This window comes from Miscanthus floridulus, chromosome 11, assembly GCF_019320115.1.
Source record: "Miscanthus floridulus cultivar M001 chromosome 11, ASM1932011v1, whole genome shotgun sequence".
Lineage (NCBI taxonomy): Eukaryota > Viridiplantae > Streptophyta > Magnoliopsida > Poales > Poaceae > Miscanthus > Miscanthus floridulus.
This window is the reverse complement of record NC_089590.1, coordinates 34,977,562-35,001,892: the sequence shown is the minus strand read 5'-3', so window position 1 is coordinate 35,001,892 and position 24,331 is coordinate 34,977,562. Positions and strand designations below refer to the sequence as shown.

Below are 24,331 nucleotides of genomic sequence, written 5' to 3'. Positions count from 1 at the left end.
GGACGGATGACTACCTCAACACATTTCCTTCAATATAACAGAAAATATTTTTTGGACAAAGAAACATTGTAGTGGCCACAAGAGTGCAAAGAGAACCTGATTAAAATAGCCCAACTTTTCTGTACTAATTAAAAAAGAAAAAACAAAAAAAACAAAAGAAAAATGCAGTTAGTACATTAGTACAACAGGCATTGACTGCTCATACTGCTGCAACATTGAACAACACATGAGAAAACATCACAAAAAAGCGATCTCCTCAATCTTCCATAATTAAAAAAAACTGACCAGGAACATTCATACGCAACTGCTGCTACCACAGCAATAATAAGGGAACCATCTCAATTTTCATTAATAAGTAAGAAAATAAAAAAAAAACATCTAGTACATGAATACATAACTATCAATGGATGCTACTACTGCTGGTGGACTGTAGTCGGATACACAACAAAAAAATTAAAAACACAACAAAATGTAGCTGAAAATACGACCCAGAAAACTTCGAATCAAATAAAAAAACAAAAAATATAACAAAAAAGAAAATGCACTGTCATTTTATTTTCTGAGTTGCACATAGATACACATCGATTTACAACCGCCAAAAGCAGGCAGTTATAAACAAAATCACTACGACTCACAAGTCATTGTATATGTGCGTGTCGCGGGAGCGGCCCGCAAGCTACTAGTCCAGTGCGCGTGGGCCATGTGAGCGTCCCACGCAAAGCCTAAACCCTCCTCCCATGGGCCACAATTACAACATGTTTCAATTATTTAGAGTTACAAACCAAAAATACAACCGTACTTACAATACAAATACATACAAAATTACAACCAAACAAAACAACCAGTTACATAGTAAAAACAAATTACAACACTCTAATCCATGGATCGAGTTACATCATGTTTGAATGTCTAGAGTTACAACACAAATATACATCGACTCACAAACAAAAAAGACACAGTTACAAGAATAAAATGAAAACAAAAACTAAATACATCATTTAATCCATGGAGCGAGTTATAGCATGTTTAAATATTTAGAGTTAGAGCATAAATACACAACAACTTACAACAAAAGAAAGCGGACAGTTGCAAGAAAAAATTGAAAACATCATTTGAACCACCGATGGAGTTTCAGTATGTTTGAATATTCAAAGTTACAGCACGAGTTACATCCCAATAATACACGCAGTTACAGTAGACACTACTACACAGCTTAAAGTCGAAATAATAACAAATCACTTACAAAAACAAAACTTCAGCTCCAAGGAAACGATCGAGATACATCAAAGATTTTGATCCATCTATAGAAATCATTCTACTCAATGAAAAGGACCTATAGTTTGCCATTGTGCTGGTGATTCTCCTAGAGCTTTCATTGCAGCAAGGACCCAAGCAACTCGGCGAAGAGCAGTTCTGGCTCGTGAAAGCAAATCCAAATAGGCAGTCAACGATTACTCTACATTGTACAGAGGAGATCATATCCATCTATAGAAAGCATGCTGCTCAACAAAAGGACCTAGCCTGAAGAACAAACACGAGACAACACATCGCAAAACTTCCAGCAGCACCTCAGCAAGGTGAGAGGAGTTGGAAGAAAAAACATCCAAGTCAGATGCTACTAGAAGTTTTGAGATGCTCATACCTAACCCTAGCACAACCATGCTGATAAAAAATGACTGACTACTTGTACACATTTCTTTATCTTCTCTTCTTATGAATCTAAAAGAATTTTTTTTGGACGAAGTAGGAGTGGAATAAGCACAAGAGGAGCATGCAGAGACCCTCCTTATATAGCCCAACTATGCGAACGAGGGGAGATGAAATGAACAGCCATATGCATGGATCAAGGCGCGTAATATCTGGAGCAATGAACACGATACACAAAATACGAGCACATCGCGTAATATCACGAGCAATAAAGACGAGGCACAAAATACAACCACTCAGAGTCAATGAAAAAGGTTGATGTATTTTTCTTCTCGGTGTTTGATAATAAATAGTAATTGAACAATTAGAACTAGAACATAAAAAAATTACAGTGGGCACCAAACAACAATTACAACACATGGAACTATTCTGCGAACATAAAAAATTATGTGGTGTTTACTAGGAGACCAACAAGCCATAGAGCATGCCGTTGGGGCTACTATGAAGTTTCATGTAACAGAACCACCCAATTTATATAAGATCAAGTACGGTTGTCCCCATTTAACATGTTGACGCACATATACTTTCTCTTATATAAACCCAGTAGTTTGCCGAGTGTCACGAAGGACCTCGATAAATCAACATCACAACCAAGATCGCACGATTAAGCAAATACACATCATATATACAGAGTTGCAGCAGAAATAATGTTTACAATGAGTTCACAAATAATAATACAAATTTGGGTTTCAAAACCGATTAGTGAAAACAACATAGCTTTCAAATGATTACAATAATATAAGTTCCAAATACATTGCTAGCATACGTAACATCCACTAACAAAAGCATATAGATAAGAACACTATATTGAGTCGCTGATCCCACCGGCGGGTAGCCACCATCTTCAATAGGACGAGAACTTCACCTGCAACATGGTGGGATAAACCCTGAGTACTCAAATGTACTCAGCTAGACTTACCCATCATAAACCAAAAATAAAAGTGACACCAAGGATTATGCAAGGCTTTATAAGTGGAGCTAGCTTGACAACATTTTGCATAAAAAGCCACTAATTCAGCTATACATTTTATAATTCAGTCATCAAGTTATTTATAGCTATTCATCTCTAGATTAGCAACTAACCTATGCCAAACATGTGGTATATCATTTAGTAGCATAACAATAGTAACCATAGCCGGTGTAAGATTTTCATATTCATCAGAACCATCATATTCCATAATCTAATTACTACGATGATGGAACTAGTCGAGTTTCTCACTATCCGGGAGAGACTGCGATTCGAATTGATTTTGACCAGTTGGGAGTTTATTCCTAACACAAACCCAGACATACCTGCACCAAGGTAGTCTTAGGTCACCTTTGGTACAACTTAGGTACACATTTCATGGGTTCGATCAGCGTCGCACAACTAAGGACAACCAGCTGCAAGGACAATCAGGACTACCCTACCCTTGGGCTCACGTCTGGCTCCCCGCACATCCTTACTACCATCCAGAGTGCACACTCTAACAGAACGAGGCCCGGCCTAAGTTGAGCTACTTGGCTTCACGGTCGAAATGAGTTATCCGGCCAGCTAAGTGAGAGGCATACGTTCAATCTCGGTAGAAGCGTCAGCAATGGTACGGTCCTTAATCGACACAGATGAGATAAACCATGCACACAAGACCTCCATGTCCTATTGCCTCTCAATCCATAGATCCTGTCCGATCTCGGTTTATTCATCATCACATGGTTATTTTCCACAATAGCAATTATAGCTAACCGTGCTTTGGTATCCACCTATATCTCGTAGGTGATAGGAAATCACCTGACTTCTACCGGTCTAGGCATTGCTAAGCATATATTCGATCATGGACCTACATAGAGTTCAAAGTATATTTCTAGACAAGGAAATTATATGCATCAAGTGTTTCCAAATCAAATCTTATAACCTAATGCATCAAACATAAAGGACTCAAGTGATATTTTATAAAACATAGGAGGCTTAGAATGCTCTGGATCTTGCCTGGGATCCAACACTAGGTCAATGTTTGTTAGATGACACTCGCTTGGCGAGCATCTCCCATCTCAGTACTTGCTTAGTCCTTCCGTCTTCTCGACGGATTCACCAAACTCCATCTTCAGGTTCGGTTCCAACATCACATCCTTCACGTGGTGCATCTAGCGTACCTAGATGAGATGCAACAATGCAAGTGCATGAATGCGAAGAATGGCAATATGAGATGCCTCACATTAAAGTATTCAAGTTGAGCACAAGGTTACACCGAACATATATAAGCATTCCATGTTACTTAATTAAACATCCCACAACCTATCATGCTAGGATAGAAAGGAAGGTAGCACCAAGCATGACACAAGTTTCACAAGGTTTTAGGTATATTAACTTAACACCATCAAAGGCAGGAGCCACACTTAGCAACACACAAAACAAAGCAAGGTGAAGCAAAGAATTTTAGGTACAAACACAGATTCTGAACAGCAGCACCAGAGTCACTTGTTTTAATCATACCCAGAGTTCTAGGCATGAAAAAAGTGTGATTCAAGATTTTCTAGAAAGCTAATGAAATTATCTAAAGCTTTGTTATTAACACCAAAAGCTAATTCAACAAATAACACAGTCAAAATACATCACGAAGTAGCGCTTATACACCTAAGGATAGAAAACTAATATTAACCTCAAAAATGTATATCTCATGTTATATTCATCCAACAAGCATGATCCTTAACTTTATAAAAATATTATTAAGTTATCTATAACTTTAGTATTATTATCTTAAGATAATTCTACAGCTAACAAGGTTAAACAACATCAAGAAGGCATCTCTATTCAAACTTGGACAGAATATGTCATTCTACTTTGAACAGCAATAACTAGAGTTCTAGACCATCAAAAGCAGTGGTCTTAGACATTTTAGAAATCTTAGGAAAAGCACTTCAACTCTCCTATTATCACCAATACATGATTCCATGTTTCAATGAGCCGAACAATATAATCATTTAGATCTATCTAGAGGACATGCAAAACCTAACAGCAAACTTGTAAAATCTATAACTCCTAAACCATCAGGACTAAAATCATGAAATCTTAGGACAAGAAATATAAGGAAATTATAAGGAAATTAGATACAACTTTTGTATTCAAAATATCTACAGAAAACATCATTTGCATCACTAACATGTCACCACCACAAAAACTGTACATGCAGCCATAACAACAGAGGCATGCTGAATTCATCTATCATTTAGTTGCTACAAACCAACATATTGTTGACATATATGCTACCCCAAACATCTTGGAATCATATTCAAACAATCACAGCATGTAGGAATAGCTACTAGAAGCATCACATGACAATAAATACATGTATATGTTCATAACATCCATTCTCTACTTTAATAATGCACATATGTATTATTTTTAGTACTATATGAGAACAACTAGTTTGGGGCTGAGACTTTTATGAGTGGTAGATGTTATCAAAACATGGCTACTGTACAAATTTCATATGCTCAGGTTTTATAATTTAATTGCTATGAAAAAGACATTATTTTCTATAAACATGTGAGAACAAGATAAATCTAAAGATGATTATTTTCTATAAACATATAGCTATATTAGGATTCCTCAGGTCCCAATATCACCATGCAAGGTCAAAGGAACCACATTTCACATTTTTGCATATATAAATTATTTATAAATCATTTAAAACCATTTATTAAGCACTAAACAAGTTAAATCAATAAATCAATCATACTGCATCCAATGAACCTAAAATTTTTACCACAGCACACATATAGCATAAGTAGCCTACCATAAAAAAATTCACCTTATTTGGAGCACCACATCTTTAGATATGAATTTATTTCTAGAAAATGCTAATTAACATAGATAAATAAAAACAACAAAAACCTTCTACTAACACATATCATAAGATGACTCTACTACATATATCTACTCTCAATGATTCAAAAAAGTCTTCATTTGCTATTTTATAATTTTCTATGATTTATTATGGTTTTTCAAAGTTTTAGCCATAAAAGAAAAACAAACTTGCACCGAGGACCCTGAACTTTCATGAAAATAGATTCCAGCAAATAGGTCCTTCTAGGCACTATTCAACTGAGTCACAGACTTTGCAGTTAGCCCCCTGCACTTGTTCTAATTGTTGCACGAGGTCCCTCATGCGAATCAGAACAGAGGAGGCGGAGGAGGATCATCGGCTAGCCGATTTTCGGCCGGTGAGGTCATCGCCGGTGTCAGTGAAGATGCGGGGGAGCATCCCCATCACTAGGCGCACCCACCAATGCCCGCGGCTTGGACCGACATGGCTTGAGGTGGCTCGGCCACGTGTGCCGACGGCCATGCCCGTGGCACCTCCAACAGCGGGGCACTCCGGTGACGGTTGCCTTGGGCGAGCGTATGTGCGAGATAGAGAACGATGAGGCAAAGGTGGTGACGGTGGTGTAGGACTATTAGGTGCTCAGGGGTGGAGGAACGACGGCCATGGAGCTCGGCCCAACGACCATGGCTGTGCGCGCTCGTGAGCAGGAAGGGGAGCGAGACAACACAGAGAGGGAGAGGGCGAGCACAAAGGCGCTGTGGAGCTCGGTGTCTCCACTTCACGCGCGAGGGAGGCAGGGGCACAACCACGTGACACTAAAGGTGGGGTGCCCATGCGTGCATGGCCACCACACATAGGGCACGCGTCGCCCTTTAGAGCATCTTGTGGAGCACGTGGCAAAGTATAGCTAGGGTTGAGGTGATGGTTCCTCGTTCCTTTGGGTTTGCCCATATTCTTTTGCTTGTCGATCCATTGGGTCGGAGTCCTAAGGGGATATGGGTAGTTTCCTTGTATATGGGCGTGGTGCTCGGGTACACAAGAACCTTCGAATATGACGGTGCCCCATGGTTGAGGGGTTGGTGGCAGGTGGTGATAGCCCTATCTATCCTTTGTAATCCCCCATGTTCGTGTATTGTGTAGGAGTCTTATAGTCTCTTGCGCTTGCTGGCAGACCAGTGCTCGGAGATCTCCCCGTTCATCTTACACTTAGTTCTAACTCTAGTCATATAACTAGTATGATCATTAACTGTTCTTTGCATGGCTATATTTGAACATGTTGGCTCCATGTAGGAACATTCTTTTATTCTTTATTTTCCTTTTATCCTTGAGGTTGGCTCAGATGTGTGTCCGCTATCCTTGATATATTGTTTTTACCCCTATCATGCACTATGGTCCACTATGCAAGTATGTAATCTTGTTCATGCTCATGCTAGACTCTCATATCTTGCCCTCCGTTGGAAACATATAAATAACAATACACTGAATACTTTTGGGTGAAATGCTACAATGATAGATCCATGCGCTTGTGGGTATTTTCTGTAATCATTAAGAACTATCATAGTTGGTGTTTCTTGGTGGCATCGCTAAGGTTAACTCAATCTTAGTGATGGTGCTAAGAAATACCAATAGACATTTCTAGCGCCATTGCCGAGAATGGACTTAAAACCTCCACACTTGGTGATTGCGCTAAGAAATGTTAACAAGCATTTATGGTGCCATTGCTGGGGAGGGCATAGTATAAGGGACCATGACGCCTAAGAGGAGGTGGGTGAATTAGGCAACTTAAAACTTTAACTCTAAACTATGGCCTCTTTTTCTATCCTTAGCAAAAACCTATGCAAAAGATAAACTATCTAGATGTGCAACTACGATTTAGCTATTGTGTTGCTATCTCTACCGCAAAAAGGAGTTATGCAACCTAGGTTCCAAACCTATCAACTAGCCTATCACTAAGCTAGGAAAGTAAAGCACAAACCAAGATTGCAATGTAAATGCAGAAGCTAAAGAGTAAGGTAGAGATATACAAACTCTCGTCGATGACTTCGGTATTTTTACTGAGGTATCGAGAAGTGCGCAAGCTGCCCCGTAGTCCTCGTTGGAGCCCCTCGCAAAGAATCCCTTGCAAGGGCCAAGCTCCTAGTTGGGTAACTCTATGGATAGCCCTGGGCCTTCCCCACGTGCAAGTGGGTCTCCGATGTGCCTTCCAGCAAGCCTCTCCTAGACCGCTCCCTGCCGTCTTCACTATCAAGCTTCCGGCCAAACTGCCACGGGCCTTGTTTCCTTTAGTACACGGTGGCAGCCAAACCACAAACGCGATTGGTGTGATCTCATAGGACTACAAGCCCCTTTGATGTACAACAATGCTACGCGCAAGCACCGAGTGGTAAGAGGTGTGCAAACCTCACTAAACACTAGGCCTAAACATAGAGCAAGCGCATAAGCGGTGGTCTAATCAACCTAAGCACTTCGTAAAGCACCTACGCTAATCACCTAATGAATCACTAAGCACTATGCAAGTGGTGATCACTAAAATGGTGTATCAACACCCTTGGTATGTTTCCTCAACTCTCCACATGTCAAATGGCTAGTTGGCGGTCTATTTATAGCCCCACAAGTGAGAACTAGCCATTGGACCTGAGACCCAACTTTCTACTAGTGATGGGACGCGTCTGGTTCGGTCGACTGTTGGAGCACGCGCGTTGATTAGACTCAAGGCCGAGTCTGGTCTCACTCGATCAAACGCGTCCGGTCACGCTGGCGCCGCTCTAGAACCTTTTTGGACATAATCGGACGCTACTTCTTGGTGTGTCTGGTCGTCCTACCGTCACGTCCGGTCATGCTGAGAACGTTGCCGTTGATGATGAATAGTGGAGTCCATGCGTTCGGTCACTGCCTTGCTCAGTGTTCGGTCACTGCTGCTGGCGCCTGCTGTTCCCGAGCAACAGATTGAACGCGTTCAGTCCTCATAGGGCCGCGTCCAGTCACCTCTATGGAGCTCGTTTCTTCATGAGCTTGCATTCAGCTTGGTTCCTATCTTTGTGCTTGGACTTTGCTTGATATCTTGTATCCTCTCTTGTGTTTCTAGGGTATTGCTTAAGGTGTTGATCATCGGATCATCATGTCACCTTCGTCCAAGTCAAGTTTGCACCCTTATTGAACTACAAAACAATTACTTGCAAATTCATTAGTCCAATTTGGTTGTGTTGGTCATCAAACAACAAAATCCAAAGTAAATGGGCCTAGGGTCCATTTTCCTTACAATCTCCCCCTTTTTGGTGATTGATGACAACACGACCAAAGCAAGCCAATAATAAAATTTTTGGAATTTAAAAACAATTTACTTGCTAGGATGCAATGCAAAAGGGCAAGGTTATATGATGCTAAGAGATACCACATGTAAACATCTTTGGAAACTTATCTTGCCCTTGCAAATGTCCCCATATGGCATTATGGATTTAAGCCTCCCCCTAACTCCATAATCCACTATCCCCCATTTCTCGGACCATTACCACTTATAAATTATTACTATCGAGCTTGCTTTTGGTCCTATAAATTCTCCCCCTTTGGAATCAAACACCAAAAAGGAAGACATTAGTAGCACAAGGGAGGGTCAAACTTTGTGATCCTTTGTATGTGGAGTGGGATAGGTCACAAAATTTGACTCTCAAATTACTGTGGGGGTATGGCCCCTAAGACATGGGCCGCACCGTCGGAGGTGGCCCGGCCCACAAGATCAAGGTGTGCACGGCGCTGCTCGGCGTGCACCACAAGACATTGTATAGTACCAAATAGGATACTTTACGTGTAACCCTACCCCTCTAGAGTATATAAGGAGAGGCAGGGGTCCTCTACTCGACATCATGTATTCAATACAATACACCAAAGACATAGGACGTAGGGTATTACATCGATCAGACGGCCCGAACCTGTCTAAATCACTGTCTTTGCGCTTTGTGTCACCATCCGGTTCCTGATCACGCGCATCCCCACCGACAAATCTACCATCGTGGGATACCCCTCGGTGGACTACCAAGCATATTCTATCGACAGTTGGCGCGCCAGGTAGGGGTGTGCGCTTGATCCATGATGAGCCAGATGGACCTCAAATCAATAGCGCGTTCTCGTCATCAATCACGTGGAGATACAAGCCAGTCCACGACGACGATTCATCACTGCTACACCAGCCCCTACGACAGCAGATCCAATCTCGGAACCACCTTCGAGGTTGTCTTCACCAACAACTCGCCGTCGCTGCCCTCATCAGCCCTCGTCGATGACTCACTGCTGCTGCCCTCGTTGATGACTCGCCACCGCTGCCCTCGTCGATGACTCGCCGCCGCTACCCTCAGTGGCCTTCGCCAACATCTTTTGCCGACATCCCTCGCCGTCGACTCGTCGTCACCGCTCGACGGCCTTCGCCGACATCCTTCGTTAATGTCTCTCACCATTGACTTGTCGTCACCTCTCGGCGGTCCTCGCCGACATCCTTCGCCGATGGCCCTCGCCGTTGTCTCGTCGTCATTACTCGGCGGCCCTCACCGACATCCCTCGTCGCCGCCGAGCTGCAAGCAAGTTGCCTGCGTCACCGACCAGATAACGCTATACGCCACTGACCAGACACTCTGTCTAAAGCTAAGTCATGTTTTAATATTCTTCTAAATATTCTCCAATCTCCGTATATTGTCATAATGTTTTTCTGAACTGTTTTCTCCATGTTTGCTCTCCAAACGATTTTCTGAACCCCCGAACAGTCCTGTTGATGCTCGGACGCCTCCAGAGATGGCCCTGTCTCCGGCTTCTCCCTACATGTGCTACGGGCTCCGCGCTCTGTGTTATGGGTGATCGGCAGCGGCTCCTTGATCACGCCTGTTCCTCCTGCACGTGCACAGGCTCCACGCTCGATGTTATGGACTATGGGCTAGCTAGGGCTGGAGACTCAGCTACACACTAACTATTCGGGCGGTTTATATTAAACATAAATATATTTTCATGCCAACTGATCTCTGAACTGCATATGTCGTTTCATCACCATTGCTGATTTTTCTCCGTAGTTTATTTATTTTTACATTATGTACTACCTGTTCTACATGTTTGTATTGCAGGATCATTGTCCAGGTGATCGGACCACCTGGTGCTTGGACTTCTCCACCGATCAACTAGTCGGACCGCTTGGTTCATGGACTCCGTCACCGATCAGTTGATCGGACTGTTCGCCGCTCGTGCTTCATCGCTAGCTACGTCGGTTACTCCTCGGCCCTCGGATTATTCGTGCTCGAGGACTAAGTGGGCACACTTCACCGCACGGACGTCGTCAGCTACGTCGGTGCTCAGACCTCGCCGCCTATGCCAGACACTCCTCGGTGCTCGGACCTCACCGCCTACGCCAAGGACTCCTCGGTGCTCGGACATCGCCGCCTACACCGGGGACTCCTCGGTGCTCGGACCTCGCCGCCTATGCCGGGGACTCCTGTAACACCTCTGGTGTTACGAGTTTACTTAGCACCTCGATCTAGGCTTAAGAGAAATTATCAACACGAGTTCCATGGATTTTAAATTTTAAACTCACATGCAATGATAAAACAAACCTTACATGAGTCACTTTTGCGGTTAAGAAAAACTAAACGAACATTGTAGGTGAGTTCATGTTAGGTGAAAACATGCTAATGAGATCCTAATCGGAAACATATAATAAGTTGTCTTACTTGTTTGGCTTTGGTCGATGTTTTAAAAATCGTGTTGGTCACTGTTCCGGCCGCTTGGCCCTGGGGCCCGGTATCAATGGCGATGGATGCCCCTGCCTCGCTTGTCCCCGCTAGCCAACGTCGGAGGGACTGCTCGGGTTGACCACTCCATTTCTATGTGCATCGCGCCAAGCCCTGCCTGCCTCCGTTGTCGGATACATGGCTACTGTTTCTTTGCCGCAGTCCACGTTCTGCCAAGGCCGAGCCGTCTCATCGCCATCGCCACCACGGTTTCACGCTGGGCAAGTCCTGGCATTCCACGCCCTGCCCTCGTGCACTTGTCTGCCTCTGTCCCCTTCTTTTTCTTTACCGCGAAGCACCTCCCCGCTGCCTCGCCAGCCTCCGCGCTCGGCTGCCTCGCGCAAGCAACCGCACGCCCTTCCTCTCCTTCCCTCTCCGCCTCCCCGAGCCACTCGTCCGCTGAACCCCGTGCCGAGCCCGCTCGGTACCTCGCATCCGTGCCCCACCGTCGCCTCCGCGCGCGAGCAGGCTTGCCGCCGTGGGTGCTGCGAGCCAAGCTCGGCCGCTCCCTCTGCTCTCTGCCGCGCCTGCTGCCCGTGGCCGGTGCTGCGTCCCCTGTCCTCGCCATTCCACCGAGCGCCGCCGAGGCCACGCTCTGCACCCCGGTCCACGCTGCCCTCCCAGCGCGACAGCCTACGCCCCTGCAGTCACCTCTCCTTCTTCCTTCCGTGCTGGTCTGGCTACCTCTCGGCAAGACCGTGCTCGACTGTACCGAAGCGCCGCCATGGCCAGCCAGCATCGCAGAGCGACGCCGCCTCGGCCCGCGCCTCTCTCCTTGGGCGCGCGCGAGCATGCCACACCACCCTGTTGACATCCCCACCGTGTCTGCGCCGCTTTCCTCCGCGCAGCCCCGCTGTGCCCGAGCCCGTCGTGGCCGCGCCACCGCCGGGCCGACGCGCCGCGTCAGTGCGCCCGCGTTCCCGTCCTCGCCGTGTCTGGTCTGTGGTCGCCAGAGCTTCCAGCGCCGGTGCTCTCCCTCTGTTGGCTTTGCCAAGCCCTCGGCGTGCCCGGCCGGACCGCAGCGTTGGACCACGACGGCCATGGCGGCGCCGCTGTCCACGCGCGCGAGCTTCCGTGCCCACGTGCCCGTGCCGCCCTGCCAGCCGGCCGTCCGTGCGCTGTGCCGCGTAGCTCCTTGCTCCACTTCTGGCTCGCCCTCTCCGCAGCACCCGCCGAGAGCCACGCTGTGCCGGTGGTCGGATTTTGGGACGGCCGCGTCCGTCCCGGCGCTCCTCTGCTCCCTGCGTTTCGCTTCTGGATTTTGGAAGGAAGGTGAGGAAGGGGTATGAATCCAAGACAAAAAGTTATACGGGGTTATTATTGCGAAATACCTCACTCATTTGAATAGTACTTTGGACCTAAGTTTGAATAGAGAAAAGCGTAGGGGTCATTTCGAAATTTTGCCGTCGCCACCATGCCCTAACCGTGTGGGCCGGCTCGCTGGGCTGGCCTGCCGTTGACTACGTGCCGCTGGGCCGGCTTGGTCCTCCTGTGCTAGGCCAGCCTGCCGTAGCGCCGGGCCGGTTCACTGGGCAGCAGCCTGCCTCTCGCTGGGCCGGCCTGCTGCTGACCTTGCGCCTGGGCCACGCACGCCCTGCCCTGCCTGGGCCACTCGCGCCCGCGTGGGCCGCCAGCGCTGGCGCAGTTCGCTGGGCCGGTTGATGGCCCTGGCCTTTAATTTCTCAAACAAGTAGCTAATTTAGTTCGAGGATAAAAACTGTAAAATCAATATACAATTGTGTAGTTATCCAAAAATTATGAAACCAGTTTTGTTGAGTCTCTTAAATTAGGATCTACCTATTATTACATTTTGTTCACATCGTTCGATAATATTCTTGGAAGCTATATAATTAAATTTGGATACTTAATATTGCAAAATATAAACTTGTAGGAACTTCCGTGATAAATCGGTAATAGTATTGGATCTGAAATCTTTATAGTAGGTTCCTAGCAATATTAGCTGCCCACCGTAAATTTTGTAGCTCCAGAATAGTTGATTGCTAGATAGTTGACGATACCCTATTTCGAATAATGGTTAAATCGAAGGAATGAAGAAACAACATTGGTTTATATAACTAAACTAATTGTTGGGAAATAACGTCTTATGCGACAACATGGATATGTAGCCTAAGTACGGTCGTCGTTAAAACTAGCTCGTTCACTTGAGAGACGTAGAGCGTATTTATACGAGTTACGATTTCAGTCAGTTGATCATACCCTTGCATTTCATTACATTGCATATCATGACAGGGACGACGATGGATCACGGAGTCCTCGGGAGTGGCTGGAGGAATGGTGCTTTTGAAGATCATGTCGCCATGATGGAAAGCTAACTTCTGATTATATTTTTCCTAGGCAAGCCCCGGTGCATAACCCCTACTTTCTGCAGTTTAAATTATATTTGTGCATTAAGTTTCAAGGAGTTGAATGAAACCACTTGCATATATATCTTTATCCTATGAGTCTTACTAGTATGACAGGATCGTGTAGATTGCTATGCTACAGGACTCCGGTAGAAGTCGAGTGATTGCCTGTCACTCGCGAGAGATAGGAAATATATTATTGGATTACTATCACTTGGAAAATATGAAAATGGTGACCGGGCAGGGATATGGTTTGGGTATTGGTGGGTGTAAGAAGTTGTGTCGCCGCGGAGGCGGGTCATAGCTTGGTTACACCGTTTTTCCCTGTCTGGTCGGTTAAGGACCGATCGTTGCATATGACTCTAGGCAGGTCACAGACTTATTATCTCGAGCACATACTTGTGTATGGGCGCTTGGAAGACTTGTTGCTCTCTTGTCGCGGATCTGGCTCTTTCCGGACCGACTGTCTGGGTTTGTTTTGGTGGAGGAGGTCCTTGCACCGCGCTGAGTCCGGGACTCAGGGGCGGGGGCTTGGAGTCCCAGTTTGGACGGGGACCTGGACACCTGGGACAGGAGAGTGATGGGTTGGTCCTGCTTGTGCCCGGGGTACAAGCGGGGCGTGTGTTTTCGGGGTACCCAGCTGGGGGCATTGATTCGCGAATCGCCGGACTATCCGGTACGGCTTGTCTACGGTTTAGCATCGTAGTAAGAACTGAAAGATGAAAGATGGAAGATGGACAAAGGAAATCTGATTGCTTACCACTTGCTTGAAAGTAGCACAGGTGCTTACATAGAATGGTTAGTTAATGAACCAATGCGGCTATTAATAAAAATCGAATATAAGGACGCACGCTTAATAATGCTTTCTGCAAATGCAACCCACAAACCTGATAGCCTTGCATATCCTTGGAGTCTTTTCTTTTCTCCTATCGGGTAAGTCTTGCTGAGTACAATTGAGTACTCAGGGTTTTACTCCCCCCTGTTGCAGGTGACAGGTGGACGCTTGAGCTGACCTTTGTGTGTGGATCCCTCCTGGTGGGCTCAGAGAGGATTTCCTTTACGCTGCGATCGTAGTTGTTATTTATAACTCTCACCAAATACTTTTATAAATGAAAGTTTCATAATCTATTGCCGTAGTCTATATATATCAATACTTCACCATGTCATTAATAGATGTTTATTTCCGCTGTAACTCTGTTCATATGTTTCTATTCCGCTGTTCAATTAAATTATTTATAACTCTGATAACATGATTTCATTCCGCTGTTATATTAATAAATATTATACTCTGATGTTGTATTAAAAGTGATGTAAGAAATGGTTACGAATGATGTAATCTTTATTCTCTCATTTGTGATTCTGGTGGCAAAAATGTGGATTTTTGGGTTCTCCCCTGGGGTGTGTCCGACGGAACCGAGTAATTTAGTGTTCTCCCTCGAGTGCTTAGTGTCTAATGGAAGACAAGCACTCTTGTGAGGCATTAGATTAGGCGGTTCTGCCACAGGTGGTATCAGAGCCTAAATGAGGAAATAAAGCTTCGAAAACCTATTCTAAACTAAAAATTTACAACCCATTGTTGTAAAAAGTTAGGACGTTGCATGCGAAGTTATATACGTAGCCCTATTACTATGGTTATGTATCCAGGATAGATGGCACTCTGCTGACTTAGATAGGCTTGATCAAGTTTTCTGCAGGTACACTGACTCAAGCATAGTTCGATAGTATTGACTAGTTACAGGGAGAGAACGATGTGTCAAAATTCTGAGAACGGTTGCCCTATATGTGGCAACAGTGAAAGGACGTATCGGATGTGCATTCATGCATATCTTGCCTATACATTGTAGTACTCGTATTACTTGCAGATACGCCATCCATAGGTGTCACGCAGGTCGTATTGTGCACGACTAACTCGTCCTGTTCTAGAGTTAGGTCTGAACTGTGGCTTCGTGTTTCGCGTTCGCCCGTGGTTCACGCCGGTCGTGACCCACGTCTCCCCATACCCCTTTCTACGCTCTTGTCGGACCCTTACCCTACAGCCGTACTAGTCAGTAATGACATCGCACGTCGCTCGCCTCGAACTCGTGGAATTTGGTCGATCCGCCGTAGTGATATCGCGCGGGAACCCTGGTGAACCGCGCCAGGACCACTGAACGCTCCGCCTTTATAAGTAGAGCCTGGCTTAGCCATTGGTACCACCACTCAGCGCATTTTAGCTCGCTTAGCTTCTCCTTTGAGCCAGCTTTTCACTCAGCCTTCCTTGCAACCACCGCCAGAGATGGCAGGAGCCTGGGTTAGCACCTACTGCCTGAATGTTGAGGGGTTTCCCAAAATCCTGCATGCCACCCTGCAAAAGCTCGGAGTTAATGATCGCCCCGAGTACGAGGGCCGTGAGTATGAGGAGCATGGCACCGAGCGGTGTGAGGTTACAGTCTACGTCGGGAAGAGTGAAGAGTTCCCTAACCTCACCGAAGCCTGGAGTGTGACCGCAACCGGGTTTAGCTTCATCGACACCTACCAGGTTGTGGCCCGCAAAGCCTTACGGTACCTCTGCCAGATCTATGAGGAGCCCATTGCCCATACCCCCATGCGGTTCTTTCCACCTTTGGATAGGAACCGGCGGGCATGGAGGGCTCGCATGGAGGCTTTGCAAGGGCGAGATGTGCAAGAGGACAGTCCCACCGTGGTGCACTTGACCACGTACCTGCTCGCTCTAGATGAGCAGTACGACCGTCAAGCCTTGGAGCTGAGGGCGTGCCTTCGGCGCGCCGAGGAAGCCGAGGTCTTCAACCGGATGCTCCAGGTGCAGCTCGCCGAAGCGCATGCCAGCGCTGCAGCTGCTGAGAGCCGAGAGGCTACCATGGAGGAATCTCTGAAGGAGGCTGAAGATCGGCATGTCCATCAGCTGGGTGAGGCCTATCTGTTCACTAGGGCCAGGCGGAGGTCGCTGGTTGATGGAAGGCAGAATGCCCCAATCTTGGAAGGGATCCCTCTCCACCCGCCAGAGAGAAGAAGAACCGGTGATGCAGAACCGCCAGCACCTCCACCGTCGGAAGTGTTAGAAGCAGAGCCCTTGATTCCTCTCACTCAGCCATTGTCACAAGAAGATGTAGAGTAGTTGCCTTGGGACGTTGTGCCCGTAGTAGTAGTGTTTTTCGTTGCTGTCCCACTGTATTTTTCTCTTGCCGTTGTTGTCGTCCGTAGTTGTTGAGATCGTCCGATCGTAGGTGAATGCTGTGTCGGGAACAGGAGCCTAAATGCCTGTACGTTGTACCCGTGTAAGATCGTTGGAACATGCATTTTAATTATTTCGCTGTGTTTATTGCGTTCATTTACTTTAAAGTCTTGTTAGGCTTGCTCTAAGTTTTCAAGGGCGATGATAAGTGAGTTACAAGAGAAGTTGACATTCAGATGCCAAGCAGATCAGCCATGATTGGATGTTATTGGACACTGTAGTGACTAATTGTGGATGTCCCAACAGAACACTTGAATCTTTTTAAACCAAATCCGTCGTTGGATTTAAATTCCTTGTCCCTTATTGTGGAGGGAAACCTTTGTTGTTGAATTTTTCCCTTGCGATACCCCTTACTCTGTGGTCTATGACCCCACTGCCTTCTGGGCGTGTAAGTTGGTAAAAGTTGCCTGGTTAAAAGCTTATGGTGCCGCGACGAAACCGAGGGCTCCATGTGGAACAGCTGCCACATGTGACGCTGCTCGGCACGCGCTGGTATCGAGGTTGTTAACCAAGTACCTTTACCAAGTTACACCGCCGTACTGTTTTGTTTTAAAATTTTCTCCTTGAAAATGTTCGGGTGTTCAAACGGGAAATCCATAATGGGAATGCAAAAGTGTCTTTCAAGGTAAAAAGGAGATGGTTTGGAGAAAGGAAGTATGACATGATCTGGGTTTACAGAAAAGACGGATGTGGTCGAGGAAGGTCAGCAGTGGATAGTCGGGAGTAGTTGCAAAAGTCAGAGTGGACGTTTTGTCCCAAGCCCTGTGCTTAGTTGACCGTGCTACGCATGCCGGGTTATTTCGCTGCGTGCCCTGCGAACGCCGTCGATGTCGGGTCCATTATCGTCCCGTTTTCGCGTGACCGCAGCATCGTGCGGTGCACACCGTCTTTGTGCACTGTGCGTTGCTCCTTTTCCAGCATCCGGTCGGCTCCCGACTCTCGCGCCTCGTCCCCGTACCGGACCCCCCCCCATTTCCCTTTCTTTTCCTTCTTCTTTTGGTGACACGACCGCCCGCACGCCTGCCTCATCGTGCGGACCTCCTCTCTTCTCCTTTATTTCCCCCTCCGTCGCTCACGCAGGGAGCGCAACATGTCCAATCTTATCTCCACTCCGGTGTGTTGTTTTCCCCTCCTCGTTCGCCTCTATAAATACCCTTGGTCCTTGCTTTTCTCCTTCATCCCCATTTCCCCTCACCTTTGGAGCAGAACTACGAAATCCAGTCGATGTTGTGAAGCTATGTTCGTCTGTCTGTGGTGATGGTGTGATCGAAGAAGAAGGAAGGATCCGGTTCGTCGAAGAAGTTCAAGTTCCCTTTTGGGTAGTCAATCTTAGGGTTCACGATGTTTTACTTCTCAGTCGACTGTTTCTGGATTTGTTGGTGCTACGCCATGTTTTGGATAATCATTATCTTGTTGTTTCTCCATTGTCCTCGTCTATCCCGACTTTGGGAGTAGGTCTTGGGTGTATCAAGTTGCTCTTAACCATGTATCCCAAGATCTCCGTGTGGCTTAGTATTCGAAGTCGTGTAATCTTTCGTGTAGTCCCTGATCTACGGAATGTAATCGCGTTTCCTCTTTTCTACTTCCAGTTTCGAATCTCGGGACGAGATTCTTTTTTAAGGGGGGTTGGTTGTAACACCTCTGGTGTTACGAGTTTACTTAGCACCTCGATCTAGGCTTAAGAGAAATTATCAACACGAGTTCCATGGATTTTAAATTTTAAACTCACATGCAATGATAAAACAAACCTTACATGAGTCACTTTTGCGGTTAAGAAAAACTAAACGAACATTGTAGGTGAGTTCATGTTAGGTGAAAACATGCTAATGAGATCCTAATCGGAAACATATAATAAGTTGTCTTACTTGTTTGGCTTTGGTCGATGTTTTAAAAATCGTGTTGGTCACTGTTCCGGCCGCTTGGCCCTGGGGCCCGGTATCAATGGCGATGGATGCCCCTGCCTCGCTTGTCCCCGCTAGCCAACGTCGGAGGGACTGCTCGGGTTGACCACTCCATTTCTATGTGCATCGCGCCAAGCCCTGCCTGCCTCCGTTGTCGGATACATGGCTACTGTTTCTTTGCCGCAGTCCACGTTCTGCCAAGGCCGAGCTGTCTCATCGCCATCGCCACCACGGTTTCACGCTGGGCAAGTCCTGGCATTCCACGCCCTGCCCTCGTGCACTTGTCTGCCTCTGTCCCCTTCTTTTTCTTTACCGCGAAGCACCTCCCCGCTGCCTCGCCAGCCTCCGCGCTCGGCTGCCTCGCGCAAGCAACCGCACGCCCTTCCTCTCCTTCCCTCTCCGCCTCCCCGAGCCACTCGTCCGCTGAACCCCGTGCCGAGCCCGCTCGGTACCTCGCATCCGTGCCCCACCGTCGCCTCCGCGCGCGAGCAGGCTTGCCGCCGTGGGTGCTGCGAGCCAAGCTCGGCCGCTCCCTCTGCTCTCTGCCGCGCCTGCTGCCCGTGGCCGGTGCTGCGTCCCCTGTCCTCGCCATGCCACCGAGCGCCGCCGAGGCCACGCTCTGCACCCCGGTCCACGCTGCCCTCCCAGCGCGACAGCCTACGCCCCCGCAGTCACCTCTCCTTCTTCCTTCCGTGCTGGTCCGGCTACCTCTCGGCAAGACCGTGCTCGACTGTACCGAAGCGCCGCCATGGCCAGCCAGCATCGCAGAGCGACGCCGCCTCGGCCCGCGCCTCTCTCCTTGGGCACGCGCGAGCATGCCACACCACCCTGTTGACATCCCCACCGTGTCTGCGCCGCTTTCCTCCGCGCAGCCCCGCTGTGCCCGAGCCCGTCGTGGCCGCGCCACCGCTGGGCCGACGCGCCGCGTCAGTGCGCCCGCGTTCCCGTCCTCGCCGTGTCTGGTCTGTGGTCGCCAGAGCTTCCAGCGCCGGTGCTCTCCCTCTGTTGGCTTTGCCAAGCCCTCGGCATGCCCGGCCGGACCGCAGCGTTGGACCACGGCGGCCATGGCGGCGCCGCTGTCCACGCGCGCGAGCTTCCGTGCCCACGTGCCCGTGCCGCCCTGCCAGCCGGCCGTCCGTGCGCTGTGCCGCGCAGCTCCTTGCTCCACTTCTGGCTCGCCCTCTCCGCAGCACCCGCCGAGAGCCACGCTGTGCCGGTGGTCGGATTTTGGGACGGCCGCGTCCGTCCCGGCGCTCCTCTGCTCCCTGCGTTTCGCTTCTGGATTTTGGAAGGAAGGTGAGGAAGGGGTATGAATCCAAGACAAAAAGTTATATGGGGTTATTATTGCGAAATACCTCACTCATTTGAATAGTACTTTGGACCTAAGTTTGAATAGAGAAAAGCGTAGGGGTCATTTCGAAATTTTGCCGTCGCCACCATGCCCTAACCGTGTGGGCCGGCTCGCTGGGCTGGCCTGCCGTTGACTACGTGCCGCTGGGCCAGCTTGGTCCTCCTGTGCTAGGCCAGCCTGCCGTAGCGCCGGGCCGGTTCACTGGGCAGCAGCCTGCCTCTCGCTGGGCCGGCCTGCTGCTGACCTTGCGCCTGGGCCATGCGCGCCCTGCCCTGCCTGGGCCACTCGCGCCCGCGTGGGCCGCCAGCGCTGGCGCAGTTCGCTGGGCCGGTTGATGGCCCTGGCCTTTAATTTCTCAAACAAGTAGCTAATTTAGTTCGAGGATAAAAACTATAAAATCAATATACAATTGTGTAGTTATCCAAAAATTATGAAACCAGTTTTGTTGAGTCTCTTAAATTAGGATCTACCTATTATTACATTTTGTTCACATCGTTCGATAATATTCTTGGAAGCTATATAATTAAATTTGGATACTTAATATTGCAAAATATAAACTTGTAGGAACTTCCGTGATAAATCGGTAATAGTATTGGATCTAAAATCTTTACAGTAGGTTCCTAGCAATATTAGCTGCCCACCGTAAATTTTGTAGCTCCAGAATAGTTGATTGCTAGATAGTTGACGATACCCTATTTCGAATAATGGTTAAATCGAAGGAATGAAGAAACAACATTGGTTTATATAACTAAACTAATTGTTGGGAAATAACGTCTTATGCGACAACATGGATATGTAGCCTAAGTACGGTCGTCGTTAAAACTAGCTCGTTCACTTGAGAGACGTAGAGCGTATTTATACGAGTTACGATTTCAGTCAGTTGATCATACCCTTGCATTTCATTACATTGCATATCATGACAGGGACGACGATGGATCACGGAGTCCTCGGGAGTGGCTGGAGGAATGGTGCTTTTGAAGATCATGTCGCCATGATGGAAAGCTAACTTCTGATTATATTTTTCCCAGGCAAGCCCCGGTGCATAACCCCTACTTTCTGCAGTTTAAATTATATTTGTGCATTAAGTTTCAAGGAGTTGAATGAAACCACTTGCATATATATCTTTATCCTATGAGTCTTACTAGTATGACAGGATCGTGTAGATTGCTATGCTACAGGACTCCGGTAGAAGTCGAGTGATTGCCTGTCACTCGCGAGAGATAGGAAATATATTATTGGATTACTATCACTTGGAAAATATGAAAATGGTGACCGGGCAGGGATATGGTTTGGGTATTGGTGGGTGTAAGAAGTTGTGTCGCCGCGGAGGCGGGTCATAGCTTGGTTACACCGTTTTTCCCTGTCTGGTCGGTTAAGGACCGATCGTTGCATATGACTCTAGGCAGGTCACAGACTTATTATCTCGAGCACATACTTGTGTATGGGCGCTTGGAAGACTTGTTGCTCTCTTGTCGCGGATCTGGCTCTTTCCGGACCGACTGTCTGGGTTTGTTTTGGTGGAGGAGGTCCTTGCACCGCGCTGAGTCCGGGACTCAGGGGCGGGGGCTTGGAGTCCCAATTTGGACGGGGACCTAGACACCCGGGACAGGAGAGTGATGGGTTGGTCCTGCTTGTGCCCGGGGTACAAGCGGGGCGTGTGTTTTCGGGGTACCCAGCTGGGGGCATTGATTCGCGAATCGCCGGACTATCCGGTACGGCTTGTCTACGGTTTAGCATCGTAGTAAGAACTGAAAGATGAAAGATGGAAGATGGACAAAGGAAATCTGATTGCTTACCACTTGCTTGAAAGTAGCACAGGTGCTTACATAGAATGGTTAGTTAATGAACCAATGCGGCTATTAATAAAAATCGAATATAAGGACGCACGCTTAATAATGCTTTCTGCAAATGCAACCCACAAACCTGATAGCCTTGCATATCCTTGGAGTCTTTTCTTTTCTCCTATCGGGTAAGTCTTGCTGAGTACAATTGAGTACTCAGGGTTTTACTCCCCCCTGTTGCAGGTGACAGGTGGACGCTTGAGCTGACCTTTGTGTGTGGATCCCTCCTGGTGGGCTCAGAGAGGATTTCCTTTACGCTGCGATCGTAGTTGTTATTTATAACTCTCACCAAATACTTTTATAAATGAAAGTTTCATAATCTATTGCCGTAGTCTATATATATCAATACTTCACCATGTCATTAATAGATGTTTATTTCCGCTGTAACTCTGTTCATATGTTTCTATTCCGCTGTTCAATTAAATTATTTATAACTCTGATAACATGATTTCATTCCGCTGTTATATTAATAAATATTATACTCTGATGTTGTATTAAAAGTGATGTAAGAAATGGTTACGAATGATGTAATCTTTATTCTCTCATTTGTGATTCTGGTGGCAAAAATGTGGATTTTCGGGTTCTCCCCTGGGGTGTGTCCGACGGAACCGAGTAATTTAGTGTTCTCCCTCGAGTGCTTAGTGTCTAATGGAAGACAAGCACTCTTGTGAGGCATTAGATTAGGCGGTTCTGCCACAACTCCTCACTCCTCGGTGCTCGGTCATCGACAGCAACACCGGGGACTCCTCGCTCCTCGGTGCTCGGTCATCGCTAGCGACGCCGGGGACTCCTCGGTGCTCGGTCATCGACAGCGACGTTGGAGACTCCTCGCTCTTCGGTGCTCGGTCATCGCCAGCGACACCGGGGACTCCTCGCTCCTCGGTGCTCGGTCATCGCTAGCTACACCGGGGACTCCTCGGTGCTCGGTCATCGACAGCGACGCCAGGGACTCCTCGTTCCTTGGTGCTCAGTCATCGCCAGCGACGCCGGGGACTCCTCACTCCTCGGTGCTCGGTCATCGCCAGCGACGTCGAGGACTCCTCGGTGCTCAGACATCGCCGCCTATGCCGGGGACTCCTCGCTCCTTGGTGCTCGGTCATCGACAGCGACGCCGGGGACTCCTCGCTCGTCGATGCTCGGTCATCGCCAGTGACGCCGAGGACTCCTCGCTCCTCGGTGCTCGGTCATCGCCAGCGACGTCGGAGACTCCTCGCTCCTCGGTGCTTGGTCATCGCCAGCAACATCGGGGACTCCTCGATTCTCGGACATCACTGCCTACGCCGGGGACTCCTCACTCCTCGATGCTCGGTCATCGAGAGCGACGTCGGGGACTCCTCGATGCTCGGACATCGCCGCCTACGCTGGGGACTCCTCGCACCTCGGTGCTCGGTCATCGACAGCGACGCCGGGGACTCCTCGCTCCTCAGCGCTCGGTCATCGCCAGTGACACCGGGGACTCCCTTGCTGCTCGGATCTTGCTACGTCTCGTCGGTGTGCTATGAAGCTGCTCCATGCTGTTCAGATCAGGGTGCTGATCTTGGGCAGCACATCTAGGGTCTTGATACGCGTATGTCAGACGATGTCGACAAGCTTTTGGACTTCTTTGACCCTGCTACAAGATTCATTCTTCATCTTCTAGTAGGCTCGGGGACTAAGTGGGCACACTTTACCTTGCGGTGAATGTGCTTGTTCTCATCTCGAGGCTACGCCCAGGGACTGGCTGCCTGCTCGGCTGGTCTTCTACTTTATGACCCTGACACCACGTGACTGCATCACCTACTGTCAGGATCAGGGACTAACTGTGGGGGTATGGCCCCCAAGACATGGGCCGCACCGTCGGAGGTGGCCCGGCCCATAAGATCAAGGCGTGCACAGCGCTGCTCAGCGTGCACCGTAAGACATTGTATAGTACCAAATAGGATACTTTACGTGTAACCCTGCCCCTCCAGAGTATATAAGGAGAGGTAGGGGTCCTCTACTCGACATCATGTATTCAATACAATACACCAAAGACATAGGACATAGGGTATTACGTCGATCAGATGGCCCGAACCTGTCTAAATCGCTGTCTCTGCGCTTTGTGTTACCATCCAGTTCCTGATCACGCGCATCCCCACCGACAAATCTACCATCGTGGGATACCCCTCGGTGGACTGCCGAGCATATTCTATCGACAATTACATAGACTAAGCTCCTCCTAGATATATGCATACATATGATGGAGAATGTAGTTTATGCATGATTGGTAAATTAATGCTCAAGGGAGTTTAATCTATATAATGCATGGAGAAAACATATAAATACCAAAGTGAAATCAACATGATGATATCGGTTTAGAAATACCACATGTGGAAACCAATTTGATTTATAC

At 47.8% G+C, this 24,331-nt stretch overlaps 1 protein-coding gene across 1 annotated transcript; it reads left to right on the top strand.

Annotated features, from left to right (window-relative positions):
* The first annotated feature begins 12,063 nt into the window (after positions 1 to 12,063).
* LOC136491782 (uncharacterized) lies at positions 12,064 to 20,081 on the top strand. Its single transcript, XM_066488018.1, has 2 exons — positions 12,064 to 12,544; positions 18,955 to 20,081. The coding sequence occupies exons 1-2, from the start codon at positions 12,064 to 12,066 to the stop codon at positions 20,079 to 20,081; spliced, it is 1,608 nt and encodes a 535-aa protein (XP_066344115.1).
* The last annotated feature ends 4,250 nt before the right edge of the window (positions 20,082 to 24,331 follow it).

Bases quoted from the DNA above. Each gene is read 5' to 3' on its own strand.
- LOC136491782 (XM_066488018.1), top strand. From the start codon at position 12,064: ATGCCACACCACCCTGTTGACATCCCCACCGTGTCTGCGCCGCTTTCC. The intron at 12,545-18,954 runs GTGAGGAAGGGG...TCTTTGCCGCAG, and splicing joins TTCTGGATTTTGGAAGGAAG to TCCACGTTCTGCCAAGGCCG.